This window comes from Mesoplodon mirus, assembly GCF_964341445.2.
Source record: "Mesoplodon mirus genome assembly, chromosome: 8".
In the NCBI taxonomy this organism is placed as follows: Eukaryota; Metazoa; Chordata; class Mammalia; order Artiodactyla; family Ziphiidae; genus Mesoplodon; species Mesoplodon mirus.
Genome location: NC_138984.1, coordinates 91,235,067 through 91,258,850, shown reverse-complemented (window position 1 = coordinate 91,258,850; position 23,784 = coordinate 91,235,067). Strand labels below are relative to the sequence as shown.

The following is a 23,784-nucleotide window of genomic DNA, read 5'->3' as shown; positions in this document are numbered from 1 at the left end:
GTAGGTGATTAAAAAAAAAAACATACATACGTTGAATAGAATTAACTGTGCCCTTCCAGAACTTTGGATCTGTGTTCCCATTCAGATTTTATTTGTAAATCTCCCTACCCCCCACCATCAGCAATGGCGTAATGTAAATTATGTGGTATCTGCCATTTAAAAACTATTTTAACCATGGTCTCTCTCCTTCCTTTTTTGTTTTAAACATAGGACATGGATTTGATTGACATACTTTGGAGGCAAGATATAGATCTCGGGGTAAGTCGAGAAGTATTTGACTTCAGTCAACGACGGAAGGAGCATGAGCTGGAAAAACAGAAAAAACTTGAAAAGGAAAGACAAGAACAACTGCAAAAGGAGCAAGAGAAAGCCTTTTTCGCTCAATTACAACTAGATGAAGAGACAGGTGAATTCCTCCCGGTTCAGCCAGCACAGCACATCCCATCGGAAACCAGTGGATCTGCCAACTACTCCCAGGTACAGGGTACTCAGTTCTTGGGAAGGTAAAACATCTGGATGTGAGTTCCAGCTTTGCCTTTTACTTCATGACCTTATTAAGTCAACTTCCCAACCTCAGCCCACTGACGAGTTCAGTGCCTGACTGAGTTACCTCGGTGTAAGGATGAGGAGGATATAAATTACATGGAAGAGCTTTGTAAGCTATGAAAACATTATGTAATTATGAGGATCAAACAGCTGCAACAGTAGTGAGGGGTCAGTCATGTACTGTGACAGGTACTTGAAATATCGGTTGATTTAATCAACACAACAATTATGAGTTAGTTACCATTATCCTACTTTATCTACAGGTGAGCAGTTGAAGCCCAAAGAGGCTAAATAACTTGCCCAGAAACTGGGCAGTAAATTGGGGGGTGGGGGACAAGATTTGAAACTAGATAGTCTGGTTTGATTCTGTGCTCTTTACTATACTAAACTGACTTCTGAAACAAGAGGAATGTTTGACTAACTAGACTGTAAACAATTTTATGAACACGGAACGCTTTTTTTCTTCCTCTGCCTTTCCCTTTTATGCAGGTAGCCCACATTCCCAAACCAGATGATTTGTACTTCGATGACTGCATGCAGCTTTTGACAGAGACATTCCCATTTGTAGATGACAATGAGGTATTAACATTTAGTTAACAGCAAATCTCCACAACTATATATAACATATCGTATATTGGTCCCTTTGATGTATCTCCATTTAGAAAAAAAAATGAAAAACTATTTCAGGAGCAAATTTTATCAAGGAAACCTTAGCCTATAGATAACTTTATGATTTGAAAAAAAACAAAAAAAATGACATCCCTCCTTCCCCCATATAATACAAAACCAGAAACGTTTACTCCTGCATAGCCAGAGGGATGGGTGAGCATAACCGTGGAAACAAGTTAACTCTTTTGTTATAGGTACTTAGAAATAAATTTTGGTGAGTGAAAAGCAAGCTGGGTAGGAAACCAAGACTTGTTCAGTTAACAATTTTATTAAGTTTATTGTCTGAAGCACTATACTAGGTATTACATACATATATACAAATTAAATTCTAAAGATTGTTCTTACCCATTTTGAAGTTTACCTTCAAATGCATAGGATAAAGCAATTAAGCTAGTAAATGAGTAAATTTGGAGTCAGCTGGGCAGGACAAAAACATTTGTTTCATTATATAGAAATAGGAGTCGTAAGTCACCATTGTAAGTAGAGAAATACAGAACTGCAGCCAATTCCAGTCTAAGATGTTGTGATGGCCTTGGAGCGTACCCATCCACTGCTGGTGGCAGATTCATGTAGATAAATGCCTTCTCAATTTTAGGTTTCTTCAGCTACGTTTCAGTCACTTGTTCCTGATATTCCCAGCCACATCGACAGCCCAGTCTTTATTGCTCCTAATCAGGCTCAGTCACCTGAAACTGCTGTCCTTCAGTTATCCACTGCTGATTTAGACGATATGCAGCAGGATATTGAGCAAGTTTGGGAGGAGCTATTATCCATTCCAGAATTACAGGTAACTAAGACCTAATATAATAAATACCAAAGATGCTGTTTTATATTCAGTCCCTTTAAATTAGTCATTCCAGTTATTTATTATTTATATGCCACCTACTTATAGGAGGGATTGGCGGGTGCTTTTAAATTAGTCATGAGAGCTGCCCATGCTCACTTCAGTGAACTTTTGTTAGTTAAATGGACTGGATGTCTTGAGGGACAGATCAGGTTATAAACCTGAAGTCTGATCTGGGAACTCTGAAAATAATACATATGCTTAGGCATAAGTATCTGTTGGAAATGGGAATTACCTCTGTATTCTAGAAGAGCCTGGTGTGAATGGGGGTGGGGAGAGATTACCATCAGATATGGATTATCAGCTATTAAAAATAGCTTAACCTTGACTTAACATAGTATAAACTTCTTTTCCACACAGTGTCTTAATATTCAAAGTGACAAACTGGCTGAGACTAGCATGGTTCCAAGTCCAGAAACCAAACTGACGGAAATTAACAATTATCATTTCTATTCATCAATCCCCTCACTGGAAAAAGAAGTAGGTAACTGCAGTCCACATTTTCTCAGTGCTTTTGAGGATTCCTTCAGCAGCATCCTCTCCACAGAAGAATCCAGCCAGTTGACAGTGAACTCATTAAATTCAAATACCACAGTAAATACAGATTTTGGTGATGAATTTTATTCTGCTTTCATAGCAGAGCCCAGTACCAGCAACAGCATGCCCTCCTCTGCTACTTTAAGCCAGTCACTCTCTGAACTTCTAAATGGGCCCATTGATATCTCTGATCTATCACTTTGTAAAGCCTTCAACCAAAACCACCCTGAAAATGCGACAGCAGAATTCAATGATTCTGACTCTGGCATATCACTGAACACAAGTCCCAGCATGGCATCACCTGAACACTCAGTGGAATCTACCATCTATGGAGACACACTGCTTGGCTTCAGTGATTCTGAAATGGAAGAGATAGATAGTTCTCCTGGAAGTGTCAAACAGAAGGGTCCTAAAACACAGCCAGTAAGGCCTTCTGGGGATACAGTCCAACCCTTGTCATCGTCTCGGAGGAACAGTGCTCCAGTGTGTGATGCCCAGTGTGAAAACACACCAAAGAAAGAGGTGCCTGTAAGTCCTGGTCATCGAAAAACCCCATTCACAAAAGACAAACATTCAAGCCGCTTGGAAGCTCATCTCACAAGAGATGAGCTACGGGCAAAAGCTCTCCATATCCCATTCCCTGTAGAAAAAATCATTAACCTCCCAGTTGATGACTTCAATGAAATGATGTCCAAGGAGCAATTCAACGAGGCTCAACTTGCATTAATTAGAGATATACGTAGGAGGGGTAAGAATAAAGTGGCTGCTCAGAATTGCAGAAAAAGAAAACTGGAAAATATAGTGGAACTGGAGCAAGATTTAGATCATTTAAAAGATGAAAAAGAAAAATTGCTCAAAGAAAAAGGAGAAAATGACAAAAGCCTCCATCTACTGAAAAAACAACTCAGCACCTTGTATCTTGAAGTCTTCAGCATGCTACGTGATGAAGATGGGAAGCCTTACTCCCCAAGTGAATACTCCTTGCAGCAAACGAGAGATGGCAATGTATTCCTTGTTCCCAAAAGTAAGAAGCCAGATATTAAGAAAAACTAGATTTGAGCAGATCTGACCTTTTCTGAGCTAGTGGGTTTTTTTGTTGTTGTTGTACTGTTATACTGAAAGCTCCTACTGTGATGTGAAATGCAGAAATATACTTTATAAGTAATTCTATGCAAAATTATAGTCAAAACTAGTGTAGAAAATACAAAACTTTAAGAAGCATTAAAATAAGTTGTCAGTATGCTGAATCAGTAGTTTCACTTTAACTGCAAACTTAATTTCTTAAAACACCATTGGGGCTAGTTTCTATATACATGTAAATACTACAAAAACTCCTTATTTATACTGTTCTTATCTCATTTGTTACTTTCATAGATTTATATGATACATCTGGCTAAAAGCAAATTGTTGCAAAACTAACCACTACGTACTTTTTTAAATAAATACTGTATGAACAAAAAAATGGCATTTTTTATATTAAATTGTTTAGCTCTGGCAAAAGACAATTTAGTTGAAAAGCTGGTACTAATAAAGGAATATTATGACCGTTAAATTATTTCTTCAAAGTTCATTCACAATCTTTCATGACAATAACATGGAAAGCACTACACTAAATTGGTACTGGAGATACAGGGAAAGAGAGTATATCAAAAAGATTTTCTCTTCAGCAGCAAGTATATCTCAACTAAAAAAAATGCTCTATATACTTTGACATGAAAACACCGGTTCTTTTACTCCTATCAATGTATATGCCATACATTTGATGGTGTGGGAGAACCATCCTACTAACAGAGTATTACAGACACAGGAAGTTGGAAGGCTCTGAGGCCTGTTTGAGAAAACTATATGGCTGAACACGGAGGGGGAGAGTGGGTCAGTAGAAAAGCACATGGCACAGATCCTTGATAAGCTTTCATAACCTTTGCTTTTACCTTGTGGAGAACTACTGGCAGTGTTAAGTAGGGGTAACATCTGAGTTAAAAGTTTCCTCTGCCTCGTGTGTAGGCAGTAGTCCAAAGGGTAAAGGTAGGAGACCAATGGGGAGGCTCTGAAATAGTCACATGGAGTATGGTGTCTTGGTTTACAGTGACAGCAGTAGTGAGAAGGCACTGGATTCTGCATGTTTCAAAAGGAGGAACTAAAAGGATTTTCCAATAGAAAGGATGAAGGTAGACTCGAGGACTTCAACATCTGAAAGAACTGAGTTGCCCAGAGATGGTTAAGACTGTGGCTAGAAGGTTTAGGTGGGAAAACCAGCTCACTTTGGGACACATCCAGTGATTAAGCATGTAAACAGCAGGTACAATAGCAAAGGCCCCTCAAAAGTTTGAGACTGCAGGCCACCCAAGAAACCACTCACAGCACTGATCATTTCTTCATCTGGTCAGATGTCTCATTCATGTCTTGCTTGGTTTCATTTTGAAGTGGGTAAATGGAAGTCATCTGAGGGCTCAGCATGTTTAAAGTAAGTACTATGTGCAGGTTATTCACCCAAAGTCCTATCAATCCATTAGGAGCAATATTGTGTACAGGTCCACAGGCCCTAGAGCCAGACTGCCTGGGCCGCTACCATTTTCCAAGAATGACCTCCAGTGAGGCAAAGCACCCAGGCTGCTTCCTTATCTGTAAAGCAGGGATAAGTATGCAGTGAATTACTCCATAAAAAGTACTGACCCTAGCTAAGAGTAAGCACTCTATAAATGAGATTTTTTTCTTCAGCCTTTTAGTAGCATGCCTTTTAGTTGCAAGTGAAAGAAACTAAAGTCAAACCAGCTTAATAAGAATTTGACTCAGCCGACTGCAAAGTTCAGGGTTGAAAACGACGACTATCTAGGCATTCAAATGTGGAGATTCTGCTGTGGTCTGTCCTGTGTAGTCAAGAATTCCTTCCCACGGTGGTGTTTTAGAGATCCCGGGAAGAGACATCACTTTTCCAACCTCAGAAGACAAAAATCTCATCTCGAATAAAGTGCCCTTAAAATTAAGGGTGGGAGTGATGGCAACAATCTGTTAACAGTAGCCCCCATCTGGAGCACGTGGAGTTAACTTGCACCTACTACTATCTACTCACCCCCCCCCAAGGGGGAAGAACACCTAGGCAGACCAGATTTCTACTATCATGAAAGCAGATGCCTTCACTCACGCATTCGCTAGTCAAACTTCAGAACTTTGCAAGTTGAAGATAACAGATCACCTTTCAGTGCCTAAAAATTACTCTGAAGTACTATACATGCTGCATTACATAGAACTAAGTTTTAAATCTAACAGATCCTGACCCATGACTAGAAGTACATTTCACCTCTTGATCATGTTTATCTGACTCCTCAGATTAAACTTGGCTATCCAACTGTTAAACCTTACTTGAACACAGTTCCTAATTTTAAAATGTGTACCTATGCCTTTTACATTGAGGTACACCCTATTAGAAATCTTAACTGCATGACACTGCATGTTATATAAAATTCTTGCCGAGATTTTCCTGAAGTCTGTGGAGTAGCTGCTCAAATGTACCTTGTAATACTTCCATACCCATTCTTCTAAGTCTCAGAACATATACAAAATATTCTCATTTTTACTTTAAAGATACTTATCAGGCCAATTCTAGCTTTTTAACACTTTCTGAGAACTGGAAAAAAATTAAAGACCACAAGAACTTTAATGCTATGCAGAGGAAAAAACCTCCCATTGGCATTAACTTTGTCACCCTTTAAAATTAGGTATCGCTTCAGCACATTCTTAAAACAGTACTCATGATTATTACCAAAAATACTATCTTTAGGGACCACGGACCAAGAGCCAGCTTAAGCTCTTTAAACGCATTATCCCATTTAACCTTCACACTTACCGAGAGCAGGTAATATCAGATTACTGTTGCCAAGCATCTCAAAATACCACTTAACCATCACAACTTCAGTTAGAAATCAGACCCACCACTAGCCTTACCTGATACTTAGAGAGTACATATTACCGAATCAAACCTGACTTTTGGTTACCTTCAAAGTAACATATTTAACGTGTATAAAAAATTCTAAGAGGTCTGCTACAATCACCAAACTGCCAAGGGGAGCATGGCATAAAAAAAGAAACCCCAAACCACCTGATCAAGGTCACAAACCACCGTGTTAGTTCTGAACTTAAAATTTTCCTGATAGGCAAAATGTGGTACCTCAGAATCAAAATCCTGATTGCACTTCTGCCGATACCTACTGGAGGATACGGAGTAGAAAACTGAGATTAAATCCAAATAACCTATCAGTTCTTTTGATGAAGTTTACTCAATATTTCTGTTGGTGGAATAGACTAATACAATGTATTTTTAGAAATGAAAATTCTGTGTATTCTAATTTTCAGTTGATATCTGATACAATTTTTCATCTTTGTGATAAACCCTTATTAATTGTAATGGCTATACACATGGATGTAGTGAAATTTAACCATTTCTCATTAAGCTGTCCACTTCCTTATACATAACACTATCCACATTACCAGTAAATTTTAGAAAATAGTACATACAGGTAAATCCGTTATTTCCTAGCTAGCTTTCAGTACCACGCACACTTAACTTCTACCAGGTGAATGCAGTTTAATGCACCCTTGCCATTACCTGATTGAAAATATATTAAGCAAAAATGACATATATCACCTATTACCTTACTCTTCCCCCAACCCTTGGTACTTTTTATTCAGTTCCAAGTTTAATTAACCTAATGTATTTACAGGACCCTGCTTTTGCAAAACACTAATCCTCAAAAAAAAATTTTAATTGCAGTTTGTAATGAGTACACGGGAGATTCCAAATTTATCTTGCTGCCTGAACATTTTGCCGTTTCATTTAATGTATTTTCACTCTGAGAAAATAAAGATAAACGTTATTTTACAATCCAAGCATTAAACTGGAATTATAAGGCACAGCTGCATAGAATACAAGCAAAATGTGTCAAAATCCTAAAATCCTCACATGGCTTCAATTCACAAAGCATTTCACATATTAACAGCTACCAGTGCTATGAACCCAAATAAGTGTGGTATGAAAGTAACTTTAAAAAAACATCAAAACCATACCTCACAAATTCGTCAAAATTTTTTGGGGAGTGTGCTGCCCAAAATATCCTAGTTCCCCAACTAGGGATTGAACCGGGGCTCCCTGAAGTGGAAGCATGGAATCCTAACCACTGGACTGCCAGGGAATTCCCTCAATTTGTCAAACTCTTGACACATCACTTGGGTTAAACTGTGTAACGGTAGTTTACTACTACTTAATTTTATTAGTTTTCCCCCACCCACCTTCACACCACAAAATGCTCAATTGCCTTTCTCAAGAAACCAAGTACCTCCAAACACAAAAAAACATGCAGTACCAACATGCAGTACCTTCCAACATTTTGAACCCTCATTTCACCATTCTCCCAAATTACCGTTCACATAATTGTCCTTACCCACAATTTTTCTCCAAAGAAAGTTCACTAACTCCTCACCAATCACCCAAGTATCTCATATATTGTCCTTTAAGAATTCTTAAGTGGCAATAAGCCTTTCCCCCACACCTACTTCTCGTGTGATGTTTTCCACTGAATAAAATCTACATCCTTTAAATCAACTGATAATGTGAAGGCTCATTCCAAGTTTCCTGTTTTTTACTTACTAGTAAAGTATGTAATGTCCACCTATACAGCATTTAAGTCACATGAACACTGTGAAGTGACAAAACAACACACACGTTTCTAAAAATATTTTAATGAAAAAGTTCTTTCTGTAAACATTTCATTATACTACAAATGAAACATTTGAATCCATTACAGACCACCTTTTAAGTCTTATAAATCAGAGTAAAACATTGAGATTTAAAAGTAATCTTGAATATTTATATAGGCTAACAATCCTTACATTACCCCTGCACATTAGCATGCCTACTCACTACTTTGTGACATCAATTACTGGAATTCCAAGAGATACTGGCATTTAATTAGAAATGTTTCAAATGGTGACTTACATATTCGAACTCTTAAAACCAAGTGTATTTCAACTGTTCAGTTCCTTAACAAACGGTCTTTGTTACCAGATAGTTTTTCTTCTTTAGGACATGAGTGTAAAATGAGCTTTTTCAGAAGAAATGTAGTGTGGGAAGCTGTAACCTATGAGTTGCTTTGACAAAATGAGTTAAGGTTTGCCTTGACCATTTCTCCCTTGTATAACTTCCTTCATTTACTGGTGTTATGACTTAAGAGCATCGTATTTTTCAGAAATGACAGTGGAACTACATTTAAGTAAAATCACTTTATTTCATAAAGAAATGAGATGGACTGGAAAATAACAATGCCTTTAAAAAAGAAAATATTTCCTATCTTAGGAAGTTTGCTTCATTAAAAACCATGTTGTAAAGAAAAATTATCATTAAAAGGCGATTTACCTTATTCAACACTTCATTCTATGGTGGTGTGTAGAAATTCAGTCCTGATTTAGACAGATACAGAAAGAGACCCAACCAGTTATTTTCTGAAAATAAAATCTGTGGCAACCTAACTGCTCCTGTATATAAATAACTTGACTTACTTATAATTTAGAACTACTTTTATTTTAACCACCTGTCCCCGCCAAAGTGTTATTTTTTTAAAAAGTGAATTATCATCAAACCTCAAATTTTAACAAGCCCTTTTGGGGCAGCAATAATAGCCCTTATGAACAATCAGCATCTGATCTGTGTAGTAATTGAGTAATATTTTAACTATTCTTTGGGAAAGGTTGTCTTAAAAAGGAGGTTTAGTGGAATTAGGCCCCCACTGCCTCTGATTAACAGATTAAACACAAAGAAACCTAAAAAAGAACCAAAAGTTTATCCTATTAGTCCAAATAATTCCCTGAAGTCGTATGCGAGAGAACTTATGTATGAGGCCACTTGAACAAAGACCATTTTTGTATCTGTATGATCTGACAGTTTTGAAATTTCATTCCAAGATTTTCTTTTCTCTAGATTGAGGACTGGAAGCGTAATGCTTCTGTTACAAGTCATGCTTATTACAAAAATTCTTTAAAAAAAACCTGGTCACTCTTTCTCTTGTCAAAAATTGACTTTATCCTAAAGACACCAACAATGAATTGTATATATCTGACTCAAGATGAACACTCATGGTTACTGCAGGGAAAATTTTAAAACTGTTTAAACTGTGTTCGATGTGATTCCAAGATAAACTTTTCAGCTGAACAATTTTGCCCATGTATCTAATAGTTTTAAAATATGTAATGTAAATTTATAGGGAAACAAATGGTGTCATCAGGCTTTAGTGTAAGCTACAAACCTTACCCAGCCAGAAACCTTCGTATTTAAGATGGTAGGAAAGACATTCCTCATTTAGGCAAGTAGGGTTCTCATTCAACCTGCAAATCAAAAAAATTACTCTTACCTTGCTTTACAAAAAATTACTCTTTAATTAGTGAAAAAATTCAAATTCAAGCCTTACCTAATGCTTATTGCCCTTCCTTGCAGGTCTAAATGCTAGACCTAGTGACTGTGGCCAACTATCTCTCATTGGTGTTCCAAAAGGCGAAGAGCTCCTTCCTGCTAGACTTTCTTCGATATTTCAGTTGTAATAAGCAGATTTAACTAGCTTTTGGAAAGTTGCTCACTATCACCATAGTATCTTATGCCTTCACTTCTCTGTAGTTGAAGCTCTTGCTGCTGCCTTGTCATTCTTTATTTATGCTGACTTGTCCATACTCAAAAGGCTGCTGAAGTCCTGTCTTAGTGAGTCTTTGATCCACTGTGCTTAAAAAGCACATCTTAGGTCCTTTAAAGCTGGTTAAATCGCTCTCCTCATGGCTTAACTTTTCCACACTGTTCACAAGAACTAAGCTAATACAACTTATAAACAGGTCACATACACAGATTTCACCTGCTTATAGGTTGCAAACATCAACTTACTGACAATATTTTCACTATTAAACTAGTTCCAGAACACAGAAAGTTTGTTAACAGTACAAATTAACCTCATATGCCATTAAAGGATACTGTCAAGGTTGTGTCAAACAATTTCACAAACATAGAAACAGGAAATGTTAATCTCCCCCATTCCTTCAACCTTTATTATATGAATAAAAGAACTTGAGACAATTTAGCTTAATTTTAATAAAATGTTTCCCAAGCATTATTTTGACCAGGTACCCAGGTTTAAGTTATGAACATTGACAGTGTCCAACACTTGAAGTTGTTAAAGACTTAACCATTTTCTAATAATTAGCCTATTTTCTACACTGCTTATTCACATATGTCCATTAACAAATGGAATGTTGTCTGTTACATTTATTGGTTTGTGAGTGTTTTCTGGAAAACTGCAGTGTCTGTGAAGACCGATTTCCATGCTGGCATTGCATGCATCCAAATATTAATGCACAGAGGCACAGAATTAGAGCAACGAGAGCATATTCAAACACTAGCACGCCCCATCCCCCCTTTTATTGCTTGTTTTGCTTAGTACTTCTTAAAACAAAAATAAGAATCTCAAATTTAACGTTCAACTACCGAAGAAATAATAACAGCAGGGCACATACTTAGGGCTCGAATGAAATTTTAAGCACTAGCTGGCGCAAAACAGTAGACATTGGTTTATATATATATATATATATGACCTTGTTATATCTAAGACTCTTCTCAACCAGGGTCTTCCAAACAAATTGTAAACTCATACCAACATGATTTAGGTTCAAGCATACACATGGAAATAACAGTGTGTTCTTTGGGATTTTTAGTGAGTACAAACTCTAACTATCCAAATTTGAATTCAGGTCTTGAAGTGAAAAGCTTGTTTGTACTAAGCAACTGTGCTACACTTCTACTGCAGTAGTCACTTGGGATGATTATATCTAGACTATCCTTGGTTTCATCCAGTAAAATGCAGAGGGTACAAACAAAAAAGCATGCCAGCAAGGGTTCAACAATGCATGATTTTTATTCTCTTGCTCTGAGAGCTTGTATCAAAAAAATATATATTAAACCAAGGAAAATAACTGAAGATTTATGGGCCTCTTGTGCTTTAAAAAAGGAAAAAAAAAAAGGTAGCCACTAATTCGCTCAGATAGAGCAGGCTTAGTGGTCCTGTATTTTGAAGATTTTAAGAATGTTTCTTAAGGTAGGAGGAAACGGAAAACATTCACTATCCCTTTCCAGAATTTAAACAGAGGGCAGGAGACATTCTTTACACCCAAATAAAACTATGGCAGCAGTTCACATGTGACCAAGGTGAATGTAGGATGGAGATGTTCTAAACACAGCTAGGACTCTCAGCAAAGCTAATACACTAAAATCATATGATTACATTTTGAAAGAAAATGCACAAAAACCAAATAGGAATTTTGAGATTTTTCATTTGAAGTAAATCTTAATGCTATTAAATTCACAAATATGCTAATTTAAATACCCAATTCTATTATCTAAAACACACATTGCAAACATACAAATATCTATTCTCTCCACATGTCAGAGCCCATTCATTTCATGGTTTGGAAATGGGGAGAATAGATCCCCTTAAACTGCAAGTCAGCAGGTGTTTCTTTACAGTTAACTTTAGCAAAATTCATACAAAATAGTAATTAACAATGATCTTCTTTACTTGTTAACTCACAAGGAAACACCTTCAAAACTGCATTTTGTTAAAGTTTCTGTACTAAAATGTAGAAAAACTGAACTACACAAATATTGAAAAGTTAAAAATTCCTTAATTTTTTATTCCTGGTACCACTACCACAATTTACAGGGCAATATACCTGATGTAATGAAAAGAAAAAGAAAAAGACAAAGCTACAACAGATAAAAGACCTCAGGAATGTACATCTAATTGACACTACATTGCATTAATCAATAGCTGCACTTTTTGCAAACTGTGGCTATGACAGTCCTGAACAAGAAGGGTTTCCTGTTTAAGCTGCAGTAACTTTTCTGACTATGGATCATCGTTCCTTCTGTGGCAGATTTTTACAGTTCCTCTAATGCATTTGGGACGACTGTCTCAAAGTAACCTGCAGCTTTCCTGACAACTCCTCGCTCTCTCTCCTGCTAAGAACTGTAGCCTGTTGAATAATACAGGATAAAAAAATTATTACACTCAGTGAACAGTTCCACATATTCTTTATCATCATGATAAAAATTTAAAGATACCTACCCTTTTCTTCTGAGTTTTTAGAACCTTCTGCTACCATATCCACCACTTCCACCACCAGATCCATAACCACCTAGAAACATACACACAAAGATTTTAAAGAAACACATGAATTTTTAATTTAAAAGGCTATGAAAAATTTTGACAGGAAAAAAAAAATTATTTACCACCATAGGGACTTCCCGAGCTTCTTCCACCAAAACTGCCCCCCTTCATGGGTCCATAATTTGACTGCTGTTGTCCACTATAATTTCCAAAATCATTATAGCTCCCACCACCACCATAGTTACCTGAAATTACAAAGGTTTTATTTGTGGCTGACCTACACAATTATTTTTTTTTTAATATATGTACTCATCATCTTTTGACAATCGTGGCAGCATGTGCTCTGACACTTACACACAACACTTTGAAAAGAGATTTTACAGAGCTATCAAACTCTTTTCACTATAGAGGCCCACTAGCAGGCCTCAGACATAGGCAGGAGAGGAAAAACAGAAAGTGAAAGATGGCTCAAAAGACTACGTATTTAGACAGCTACCGTATTTTGTTTATATTAGATATTACACCCTAGCACATTCTCTCCTTCGTACCACTAAACAGCATCAAAACTGTGTTTGATTCCCCCTAATTCTGATACCATATAACTTTTAAATCAATGACAAAAAAGCATTTCAAGTTAACTGTTAAGAAAAACTTGTTGATATATCAATACAGTTCAACAAAACTCAGTGCATTCATAACAAAGTTCTTTATAGCATCGTGGAATAATGATGCAGACCTGCTTAGGAGTCTGCAACGCACCTGACATATTAAGACTCAAAGTATTTTTGTCACCTAGACTCCAGATGACACCCGATTCATTTCAACATGTCTGCATATTCAATTTACAGTTCCCATCTGTCCAGCTTAAAAGTACCTAGAGTTAACTAAAATTCAGGCAACAAATATTACTGATAAATGTCCATTTCAATACAAAAATAAGAGTTGAATACACTTGGCCAATTTACTAAATTGCCAGCAAAATAAGAACAGTTTAATTTCCCACCATTTGAGTATTCTCTATTATAAAACATCAAATTTGACCAAATGCTGTTTTAACATGTTTTTAAACACCCGTAAGAAACTATAAAAACTACTGAATATTCAAAACAAGTGAAAATCTACCACCTCCAAAATTTCCTCCTTCATTGTAACCATCATATCCTCCACCACCGCCACCATATCCACCACCTTGGTTTCCATATCCTGGTCCACCACCACCATAGCCTCCTCTACTACTGTAACCAGGACCACCGCCATAGTTACCACCTAGAACAACAAATTCGGTTGTCAGACAAAAATATAAATGTACAGAGGATCAAGTTATTGAATGCTAGTTTACTGTACTTTTAAGCCCCCAGAAAACAGGTCAATGAATTGATTTAACACTCTAAAGCCTGGTAATACCTGGCTAATAGAACAGCAAGAATCTGGGCTAGAACAATTAAGATGAATGCTTAAATCTTTTAACATTAAAAAGTTGTCTCAATTTTTAAAAATCTCACTAAGGAAAATAGTGAACCGTCTCCTGAGACCAATAATTCCACCTCAACTGCTAGTACAATAAACCTTATCAGCCAAAAAGAACCAGGTAATGTTAAATCTTCAGGACTTTAAGGTCTAGTTTTCTATATTAGTTTAAAAGCATACTTTAATGGTCAAGCCACACAAGTTTTAAATTAGAAAAATGTAAACAAACACTTTCATTCTTCATAAAGTATAGAAACAAAATCAAAATATCAAACATTAAAAAACTTACCGTCGCCTCCAAATCCATTATATCCACCATCACCTCCTCCGTAACTACCTCTGCTGCCACCACCTCCACCACCATAGCCTCCTGAAAAAAAGCAAAGTGTGAATTAAATGAATATATTCAGTTTACCAATAACACTTAGGTAGACATGTTCTTAGAAATAAGGTAACGGTCCTACCTCTTCCACCAAAGTTTCCACCACGGCCAAAGTTACCTCCACCACCTCCAAAGTTTCCTCCACGACCCATAAAGTTGCCAGATCCACCTCCACGACCTTCAATACAGGCAGGAAAGTTCTTTAAGAACCTTACAAACATCACTCATCTCTATTCTGTATGTATATATGGTACTACTCACCTCTTTGTGATCCAGCAGATTGCATTTCTTGTTTAGAAAGGGCCTTTTTCACTTCACAATTATGCCCATTAATAGTGTGGTATTTCTGAACTAAATTTTGTTTAATCAAACAAACAAACAAAAGTTATTTGATGTTTGGAAAAGCACACATAAATGGTATCCTTTATCACTATATAACTTATTAAAACATCATCAAAAAGGTAGTGACTTTGAGTGGTGATAAGGGAGTGTTCTGGGATGTTAGTAACATTTATTTCTTGATCCAGATGCTGGTTACACAGGTATAGTCACTTCATGAAAACTAAAACATACACTTTATATGCTATCATTGTGCACAATACAAAAGTTATAAGCAATTTAGCAAGTTTAGTAGAAAGCAAAGAAGCCATTTCTGCTTTCTCATTCAAGTTCTGAGAAACTGCTACTTACCAACAATTTTATCAACGGTATCATGATCATCAAAAGTTACAAAAGCAAATCCTCTCTTTTTTCCACTCTGCCTGTCTTCCATAACTTCTATGGTTTCAATCTTGCCATACTTTTCAAAGTAGTCTCTCAAATTATATTCTTCTGTATCTTCTTTAATACCACCAACAAAAATTTTCTTCACTGTTAGATGGGCACCAGGCTTTACAGAATCCTACAAATAAAAAATATGTAAGTTAAAACAAAAACCTCAAAAGATTTGCAACAATTTCACATGTCACACAACATTGTATTATTAACATACCTCTCTAGAAACAGCTCTCTTTGGTTCCACTACACGCCCATCAACCTTGTGTGGTCGAGCACACATTGCTGCATCCACCTCTTCAACACAAGAGTAAGTAACAAAACCAAAGCCCCTGGAACGTTTTGTTTGGGGGTCTCTCATCACCTACAAAACAAAAATTTTAAAGCACTGAAACACACCTCCACACGTCCTCTGCCCTCTTTCAAGAACCTTTTGTTCCCTTAATAACTTACCACACAATCTGTAAGTGTGCCCCATTTCTCAAAATGTTCTCTTAAGCTATCATCTGTAGTTTCAAAGCTCAGACCACCAATAAACAGTTTTCTCAACTGTTCTGGTTCCTTTGGATCATGGCCCTGAGGAAACAAACCAATATATTTTAATTATTTCGTTTAGTAGGTAAATGCAAAGATGCACAAGCCTTTTAATCTCCTACAAATAAACTTTAACATCAAATTCCTGTACCATTAACACTTTCTCTAAAATCTGGAGGAGGATCACACACATCAACTGATTAAAGGGACCAAGAAAACCTATAACCAGACTCTGAAATGCCAACATCACTTAAAAACTAAATTGAAGCCCAAGAGAATTCCAGAATCAAAAGTCCCGAAATTTTGAGCTACAACTACAAGTGTCTGGGGACAGATTATTTTAGAAGTGGCTACTGAGAAACCAATTTCTAAGAAACCAGAAGTGTTGTAAATGCAGTGTTTCATCTATGCCATTTCTTCTCTCGTCTTCCCTCCTTAGTCTACACCCCCAAAAGCACATAATTATAAACCACAAGACTGTGAACTACAACTTAAGAGTGGAGAAATTCACCACTTTCAAGCAAATAAAAAGGTGTTCACCACTTCAAGAAAATAAAAAGGTGAGAATAAGTGTTTCTCAATAAAAGGCTAAACCAGCATTCCCCCCCCCCAAAAAAAAACTATGGAAAAAACCAGCCACGTAAAAATTTTCTATTTGCATTTGTACCACATGCCAAAAATGTCAAAACCAACATTTTACTGGGTCAAAAAAAGGGCAGTTTGGACTTACGTTATGTATATTGTCTGACAAGAAAGGAACACAGTAAAAAAGAAATTGAGATTAAAAAAAAAATTAAGATATGTCCTGAATTGTTTTACAATTTAACTAGTTCTTTAACAAATCACATAACTACCATTTAACACATATATGCATGAACTTTCATCCAAAGTCCTTAAATAGAGGCACTCACATTTACATTCTAAGATCTTCCTGTGTCTTCTAAAAGTAGAGACGTTAAGGCATTTAATATGAAGAGACTGTCACATGCCACGAAAAAATGTTAAATGATTAACAGCCTAAAGCATTTATTCACTTAGTCTCATCTTTTCAAGTCCCGGTTAAATACATCTAATTAACAATACACAAGGTTGAGAGAAAGAAATAACCCACATGAAATTATCCCAAACATGAAAAATTCGACTCTGGTTGCAGTCCTCTGAAACAAAATTACAAGAAAGTACAACCTGAGCCGACCCATCAGAATAGGAAAAACGAAGGTGGAAAAATTTCAACTTCCTATTTTACATCCACACTCTAATTATGAGATGGGGCACTTCACCCACATGGAACGAAGCTATGTAAGGACTTTAGCAAAAACGGCAGATCAAGAAGTACTTTAAAACAGCAAAGTTAAAAAAAAATTATTTTCAACCCAGTGCTGCGAGGAAAAGAACGGGACGGAAAATTCTCCTTAGCCGTCTGTAAGGCCTGGAAACGCGTTGGTAGAACATCACTGAAAGCACTAGGCCCCAAGCTTCGAGACCGTTTGCGGCATTCTCTGCTGGGCCTCCTCCTCCCTCTGCCTTCCAATCCCACGCTCTCTCTCCCGGCGGCGGAGCCAGGCGGCGGCCATTGCGTGCCAATGCGCCATTTCGTAACGCGGCAGCGGATCAATGTCAATGTGGCCGCCGCCCGCCTGCTCGCTCGCCCGGATGTGCCTGCTCGTCCCCTCCCCTCCCCCACCGCCTCCTCCCAACCGCTCCCGCCGAGGCCCGCCATGCCGCCCTCGGCCTCGAATGGGAGGCCGCGCGGCCGGCGGGCCAGCTCCCCTCCCGAGGTCTCCCCAGCCACACGGCGCCTCCAAGGGACCACTTGTGCAGCCCAAGGAGACGGCAAGGCTGGCGAGAAGCCCCAAGGAGGCCTCCGAGGCCCGCTCCCCTCCCCCTCCCGCCGCCCGTCTCAACGCAGAGCGCGGGAGGGCCGACCCAGTCCACCCGGCCTCCCCACTCCCACCGAGTCCGGCCCCCCTTGCCGGCCACTACCCAGCAACCCCCCGCTCTCCCCCTAATACCTCCTCCCCCCGGCGGCGGCGGCGACGGCCGGAGTCGGGCTGGGGGCGGCCGGGCGGCGGTTTTACCTCCATTTTGAGACCGGACTCGCCTCTTCCAACTCGAGTTCAATATGGGACCGAGAGGAAGAGGCGGGGCTAGCCGTCACGTGACGCGCTTTTCGCGCGCCGCCGGCCTGATGGGGGAGGGGCGAGTTGGGAAGGGGCGTGGCCAGCTGGGCGCGAAGAGGGACTGGACGAGCGGGTTGGTGGGCAGAGGACGGGGGCGTGGCAAGCCCCGGGAGCGCGCGCGCCTCGCTAATTTACAGTGCGGCACCGCCCTTGCCGCCGTTCGCGCCCGGGCGGCTGCAAGGACGTCAGCTAGGCTTTTGCCAATGGTCGGCGCCCACGTCGGGAGAATGCCTCGTGACCGCGCGTCACCGGAGAAAAAGGCCTGTTTCCCTTTCTTCTCGCGCTTCTTTCCCCTCCCCCACGTGGGTCTTTCGGTCTCCATTATCGAATTCATTTCACTCACAAGCCTGAGTAAAACCACATTTTCCCTTCTTGTACTTTAGGGTTGTAAGAAAGCCCTCTCGGCCCCTCGGCGTCTCCTCGCACGTTTCCAAATGGCAGGGCCCGGTGTCCGTGACTGGGATGCCCACTGTGAGGTCCCGCACTGAATATCCCTGACACGGACATATGTGAATCATGGGCATCTTGGAAAGGCCTCAAAACGCGGCTGAAACACTGAAACTTCACCCTTAATGAGCTGAGGCAAGACTGGTCGAGGTCAGTTAATTAGGTACTCACTGATATCTCAAGAAATCTGTCGGCACTATTTTCTTTCACTTCTAGTTACTGTGGAAAGAGCTGAAGGAACTGTTCTCGTGGACTGGATTTAAGGAATGATTTACAAGATTGCTAAAAGTAAGACCACCAGATATACTCCCTATTCGCGAGTGATTTTTACCTAATTATTTTCACTTGTGAAGTAAAACAAAAAAGATCAAAGAGTTGATCTAATTCATTCTTGGCCTCCCAAGTGACTTTAAGTCATTTGACCGTACTGAGCTTTAGTTTTAGGATTTTTTTTTTAATGAAAATGGGGATAAGATTTGGTGATCTCCAACACCCATGACAGCTATAAGGTAATAAACTATGGATCCGTATTGAAGCAAAGGTGCTGGTAAAAGTGACCACAGTTGACAGGTCTCCCTACCATGCTAAGAAATGCCCTGTATTTTAATGTAGCAATCCATATGAGCATCTCGTTTAGAATTGATCAGGCCTTCCCTTGGAAAGATTAGAAATCTAATCAGTTATATTCTAAGTTGTTTGAAAAGCAGTTTGTTAACCATTGGGGAATGGTCAGCTCAGAGTTTGGGGAAAAAAATTAGCACAAAGAATAACAGTTTGTTGATGTTTATCTAGCATTGCCCAAGTGGAACAGTGTTTGATTTGGGAGACACGAACAAAAGGTACTCTGTTCTGGGGCAGAAACCAGTCACCAGGCCTTACTGTATCTTGGATGAAAGCAACCCTCCAAGCAAAGTAACCCTCCTCTGGTTACTCTGATTCTATTATCAGAAGCAAATTGTTACGTATTCTGCTTATCAGGTACTCCTGATAGCCAACAATAGTACTTGAGATATTGGGAAAATTTCTACCCTTAGTATCTCGTTCATATGTAAAAGCTTTGTGAGTTTGATTACTATGAAATAGTCTTGAATAACTTGGTCACTTCTGAGTATGTAGAAAAACGTGACGTTAAAGACCTTAGGGAGATGGTATTCAAACCAAGGTACCTATGAGAAACTGCAAGAAAACTGATCACTTGGCTTCACTTTAGGGCATGTTTGTCTAGGTGTTTTCTAACCAAGTTATTTCTAATCAATAACTTTTGTTATTCTTTCTTTGAATTGTGTGAAGTTTTCATATTAATTTGAGAAATGGTGGGGGATGGGATACTAAGTACTTCCATCCAGGAACACAGTATGTCAGTCAGTCCATTTGTTCAAGTCCTTTGTCCTACAGTAAAATGTGGATTCCTCCCAGATACGTTGTTCACACAGATTCTGTAGTTTTTAGACATTAGCTATTTTTTATGCTTTTGTCTAAGCCTCCTCTCCAGCTCCAGGGCCACATGGTATCTCGTACAAATATCCCTGTTTGAGTTCTTGACCCTGTTGGACACAGACTTGAACCTTGGCTGTTTTCTATCCTTGTAACCCTGGCTGTTTTTGAAATGTGAGAGACAGAGAGTATATGGGGTAGGAAGCAGAGGACAAGGGTCCTAGGGTGGGATGGGGTGGCAGACTGATTTTATGAATAATCTATATCAGGGCCTCTCAGCTTCTTTCACATCACAACATATGGAGAAAATGCTAATTTTTTAAAAATAAATTGATTTTATGTATTTGTTTTTGGCTGCGTTGGGTCTATGTTGCTGTGCACAGGCTTTCTCTAGTTGTAGCGAGCGGGGGCTACTCTTCGTTTTGTGCGCGGGCTTCTCATTGCAGTGGCTTCTCTTGTTGCCAAGCACGGGCTCTAGGTACGCGGGCTTCAGTAGTTGTGACACATGGGCTCAGTAGCTGTGGCGCACAAGCTTAGTTGCTCCGCGGCATGTGGGATCTTCCCGGACCAGGGATTGAACCCGTGTCCCCTGCATTAGCAGGTGGATTCTTAACCACTTCGCCACCAGGGGAGTCCCAGAAAATGCTAATTTTTGTACAGCACACTAGGTTACATAAAAGAAGAGATTTAGAGGCATCTAAATGATGGTAAAAAAAAAATTATCACATTTTCTTTAAATAATTATGATAAAGTAAAATACAGTGTATTAGGGAAGATATTAAAAATTGAATTTGGATAAAACTTTCAAATAAAAAATTTCCACGTTTTAATAATCGACTTGAATTTGTTCCTGTGAATATACTTTGATATTAGATTTTATGGTTGAAATGGCTTTATTCAGTTTCTGATCTAGACTTTTTAATGATAAACTCATATTCTGAATAGTAATTATCAGTGAGGGACTCTGATCACCTAAGAGTCAGAGTGGGTGATAAAATATTTAAAACCATTTTATACAACCGTTCAAATGTACAGTTGGGGGCTTCCCTGGTGGCGCAGTGGTTGAGAGTCCGCCTGCCGATGCAGGGGACACGGGTTCGTGCCCCGGTCTGGGAGGATCCCACATGCCGCGGAGCAGCTGGGCCCGTGAGCCATGGCCGCTGAGCCTGCGCGTCCGGAGCCTGTGCTCTGCAACGGGAGAGGCCACAACAGTGAGAGGCCCGCGTACCACACACACACACAAAAAGTACAATTGTAATTATATTTAAAGAATAACAATTCTTACAACTCTTCCTTTTAGTTTATTGACAAATGTAATGTTGCAATTTCATAAGATAATGCAAATGAATTTCAATCCCAATAGTATATTTTTAGTTTTCTTTTTCTTTTTTTGCGGTACGCGGGCCTCTCACTGCTGTGGCCTCTCGCGTTGCGGAGCACAGGCTCCGGACGCGCAGGCTCAGCGGCCATGGCTCACGGGCCCAGCCGCTCCGCGGCATGTGGGATCTTCCCGGACCGGGGCACGAACCCATGTCCCCTGCATCGGCAGGCGGACTCTCAACCACTGCGCCACCAGGGAAGCCCTTTAGTATATTTTTATATCAAGATTTCCACATTGAAACTCTAGCTTTCAGAACACGCATGCTTTGTCAATAGCTAGCCTGGGCACTATTCAAAGAGTGTACTGCTGCAAAGGGATAGAGATGGCCAGTATATGTTTAGACAGATATTAAAGGCATTGCCTGGAGCTGAGCCCACCAGAAAACTACACTCTGCCAAGGCTCCTGTCTCATCCCCTGACAGGTTACCCCTGAGGCTGTGTGCTGTGCCCCATGGGTCTCCTGCATTGGCTCCAGGATCTCTGGTCCATGACAGGCAGTGGGGTGCTTTGCAGATAGATGCCAGATGTGGCATCTCCTTGGCCGCATGCAGACAGCAGAACTGTAAGTGCTGGTTGCTTCTTTGGCATACACCTCAGACTGCTCTGCACAGGTGCCTGAGGAGACCTAAACAAGGCTGCTCATGGCCAGAGGTAGTAGCCCAAAGGGCTCTGGCTGCCCCCAACTGCTCTCAACTGCCTTATGCAGGAGGGGTCAATTTCTCACTTACATTCAGGACACCAGCACACCAAAGTCCACCAGTTGGGAAGCTCTGTCTGTATTATGTGCCTCATTTTATGAATGAGGAAGCTGTTTTACAGGTCAAGGAGGTGATTTTTTTCCCCAAAATTAAGAGCAAATATGACAGAGTCAGAACTGAAAGAAAGAAAAGAGAAACTGAATGAAAATATTTTGGACAGGAGGAGGGTAATTCTTAGAAGGGAGGAATTGTAATATACTATAAGCTTTGTTATCTGCCACTATATTCAGAACATGCTAATAGCTTTATTTTTCTAAATTCTTGGTTTTTAAATGAGTATATGAAGTAAAACACAAAACAAAACAAACATCTCTCCCCCCAAATCCTATTACACAGATTTGACTGCAGTCAATGTAACTTGGTACATACGCTTTTACATTCTCTTCTAGGCCTAATCAAAGCCTTAAGTATATATAAATGGGTATACATAGCCATATCTGTTTCATTACAGAACATATAAAACTATCTAGATTGATCTGAAATTTCCTTTTTACCACCCACTTACCAAACCAGTCATTTATTGAACTCTTACTATGTGCCAGGAGATGCTGGCTGCTGGAAATGCATCATGGTCACTCACATTATTGAACACTTACCCTGTACCTTGCACTGTTGTAAGCACCTTATGTTCCTGATCTCACTTAATTCCCATAACAACCTTAGGAGTAGGCCTTATTATTACTGTCATTTTTTTTAGGTGAGTAAACTAGGGCTTAGGAAGTTGAATAAATTGACCAGGGCCATATAGCCCCTACAGCTAAGGAGATGAGGTAGAATGTCATGTCATAGCTGTATTTACATTTTAATATTCTTGGAAGTAACACTTTCTTAAAAGATTTTCCGTCGTGCATCTGTCATGTTCGCTACCTTTTTTTCATCATGTCTCCAGAGACTGGATGGCTCATAGTAAGCAATTCATTTATTTGTTGTTGAATAAATAACTGAATGAACAATAAATGAAATTTTTGGGTCCCCTTCAGTGCTCTGCAGGACCTACTGTATAATTTGTGGGCCTAGTGCAAAATGAAAATACAGGGCCCCTTCCTCAAAAATTATTAAAAATTTCGAGACAGTGACACCTGAGCATTAAGCCAAGCCAGGACCCTTATGAACGCAGGGCCCTGTACAACCTTGATGCTGGCCCTGGTGCCTAGTGTCGTGCCCTGTCTAGAGCAGGCTCTCAAGTCTCTTTTGGATGATTTATTCATTTTTCATTTTGTGATCTACCTCCACTTGCTCATCAGCCACTCATTTCTTATGTGTTCAGAATCTAGTTTCTGCCCCAGTTTATGGAAATTCTTTCTCCAAAGTCACAAAAGACTATCTAGCTGTCAAATTAATTTCCCTATTCTCAATGTTAATCCTCCTGTTTTAGTCATTTCAGGCTCTTTAACAAAATACCATTGACTGAGTGAACTAAAAAACAAACATTTATTTGTCACAGTTCGAGAGGCTGGGAGGCCTATCAGGATGCTAGCATGATCAGATTCTGGTGAGAGCCCTCTTCCTGGTTTGCAGATGGCTGTCTTCTCACTGTGTCTTCATACGGCAGAGAGAGGGAGAGAGAGAGAGAGAGAACCAGTGAGAGCATGAGCACTAGCTCTTGTGTTTCTTCTTTATAAGGACACTAATCCCATTATG

The 23,784-nt window shown here is 39.3% G+C and overlaps 2 protein-coding genes across 4 annotated transcripts in view; one reads left to right on the top strand and one right to left on the bottom strand.

Moving 5' to 3' along the window:
- NFE2L2 (NFE2 like bZIP transcription factor 2) overlaps window positions 1-4,058 on the top strand; it is a 35,174-nt gene extending 31,116 nt beyond the window's left edge. For all 3 annotated transcript variants that reach the window (XM_082630382.1, XM_082630381.1, XM_082630380.1), the window contains exons 2-5: window positions 211-477; window positions 1,036-1,125; window positions 1,811-2,002; window positions 2,420-4,058. In XM_082630382.1, the coding sequence (XP_082486508.1) occupies window positions 214-477; window positions 1,036-1,125; window positions 1,811-2,002; window positions 2,420-3,649 (1,776 nt within the window). In that variant the 5' untranslated portion in view covers window positions 211-213 and the 3' untranslated portion in view covers window positions 3,650-4,058. The remainder of the gene's footprint in view (window positions 1-210; window positions 478-1,035; window positions 1,126-1,810; window positions 2,003-2,419) is intronic.
- Window positions 4,059-8,309: 4,251 nt separating this feature from the next.
- On the bottom strand, window positions 8,310-18,088 carry HNRNPA3 (heterogeneous nuclear ribonucleoprotein A3). Its single transcript, XM_082631170.1, has 11 exons — window positions 17,956-18,088; window positions 15,863-15,985; window positions 15,627-15,773; window positions 15,326-15,536; window positions 14,897-14,986; window positions 14,718-14,813; window positions 14,543-14,623; window positions 13,912-14,052; window positions 12,909-13,031; window positions 12,745-12,814; window positions 8,310-12,652 (listed from the first exon to the last, which is right to left on the bottom strand). Exons 1-10 carry the CDS (start codon window positions 18,025-18,027, stop codon window positions 12,762-12,764), a joined length of 1,137 nt encoding a protein of 378 aa, XP_082487296.1. The 5' UTR covers window positions 18,028-18,088; the 3' UTR covers window positions 8,310-12,652; window positions 12,745-12,761.
- Window positions 18,089-23,784: the final 5,696 nt, after the last annotated feature.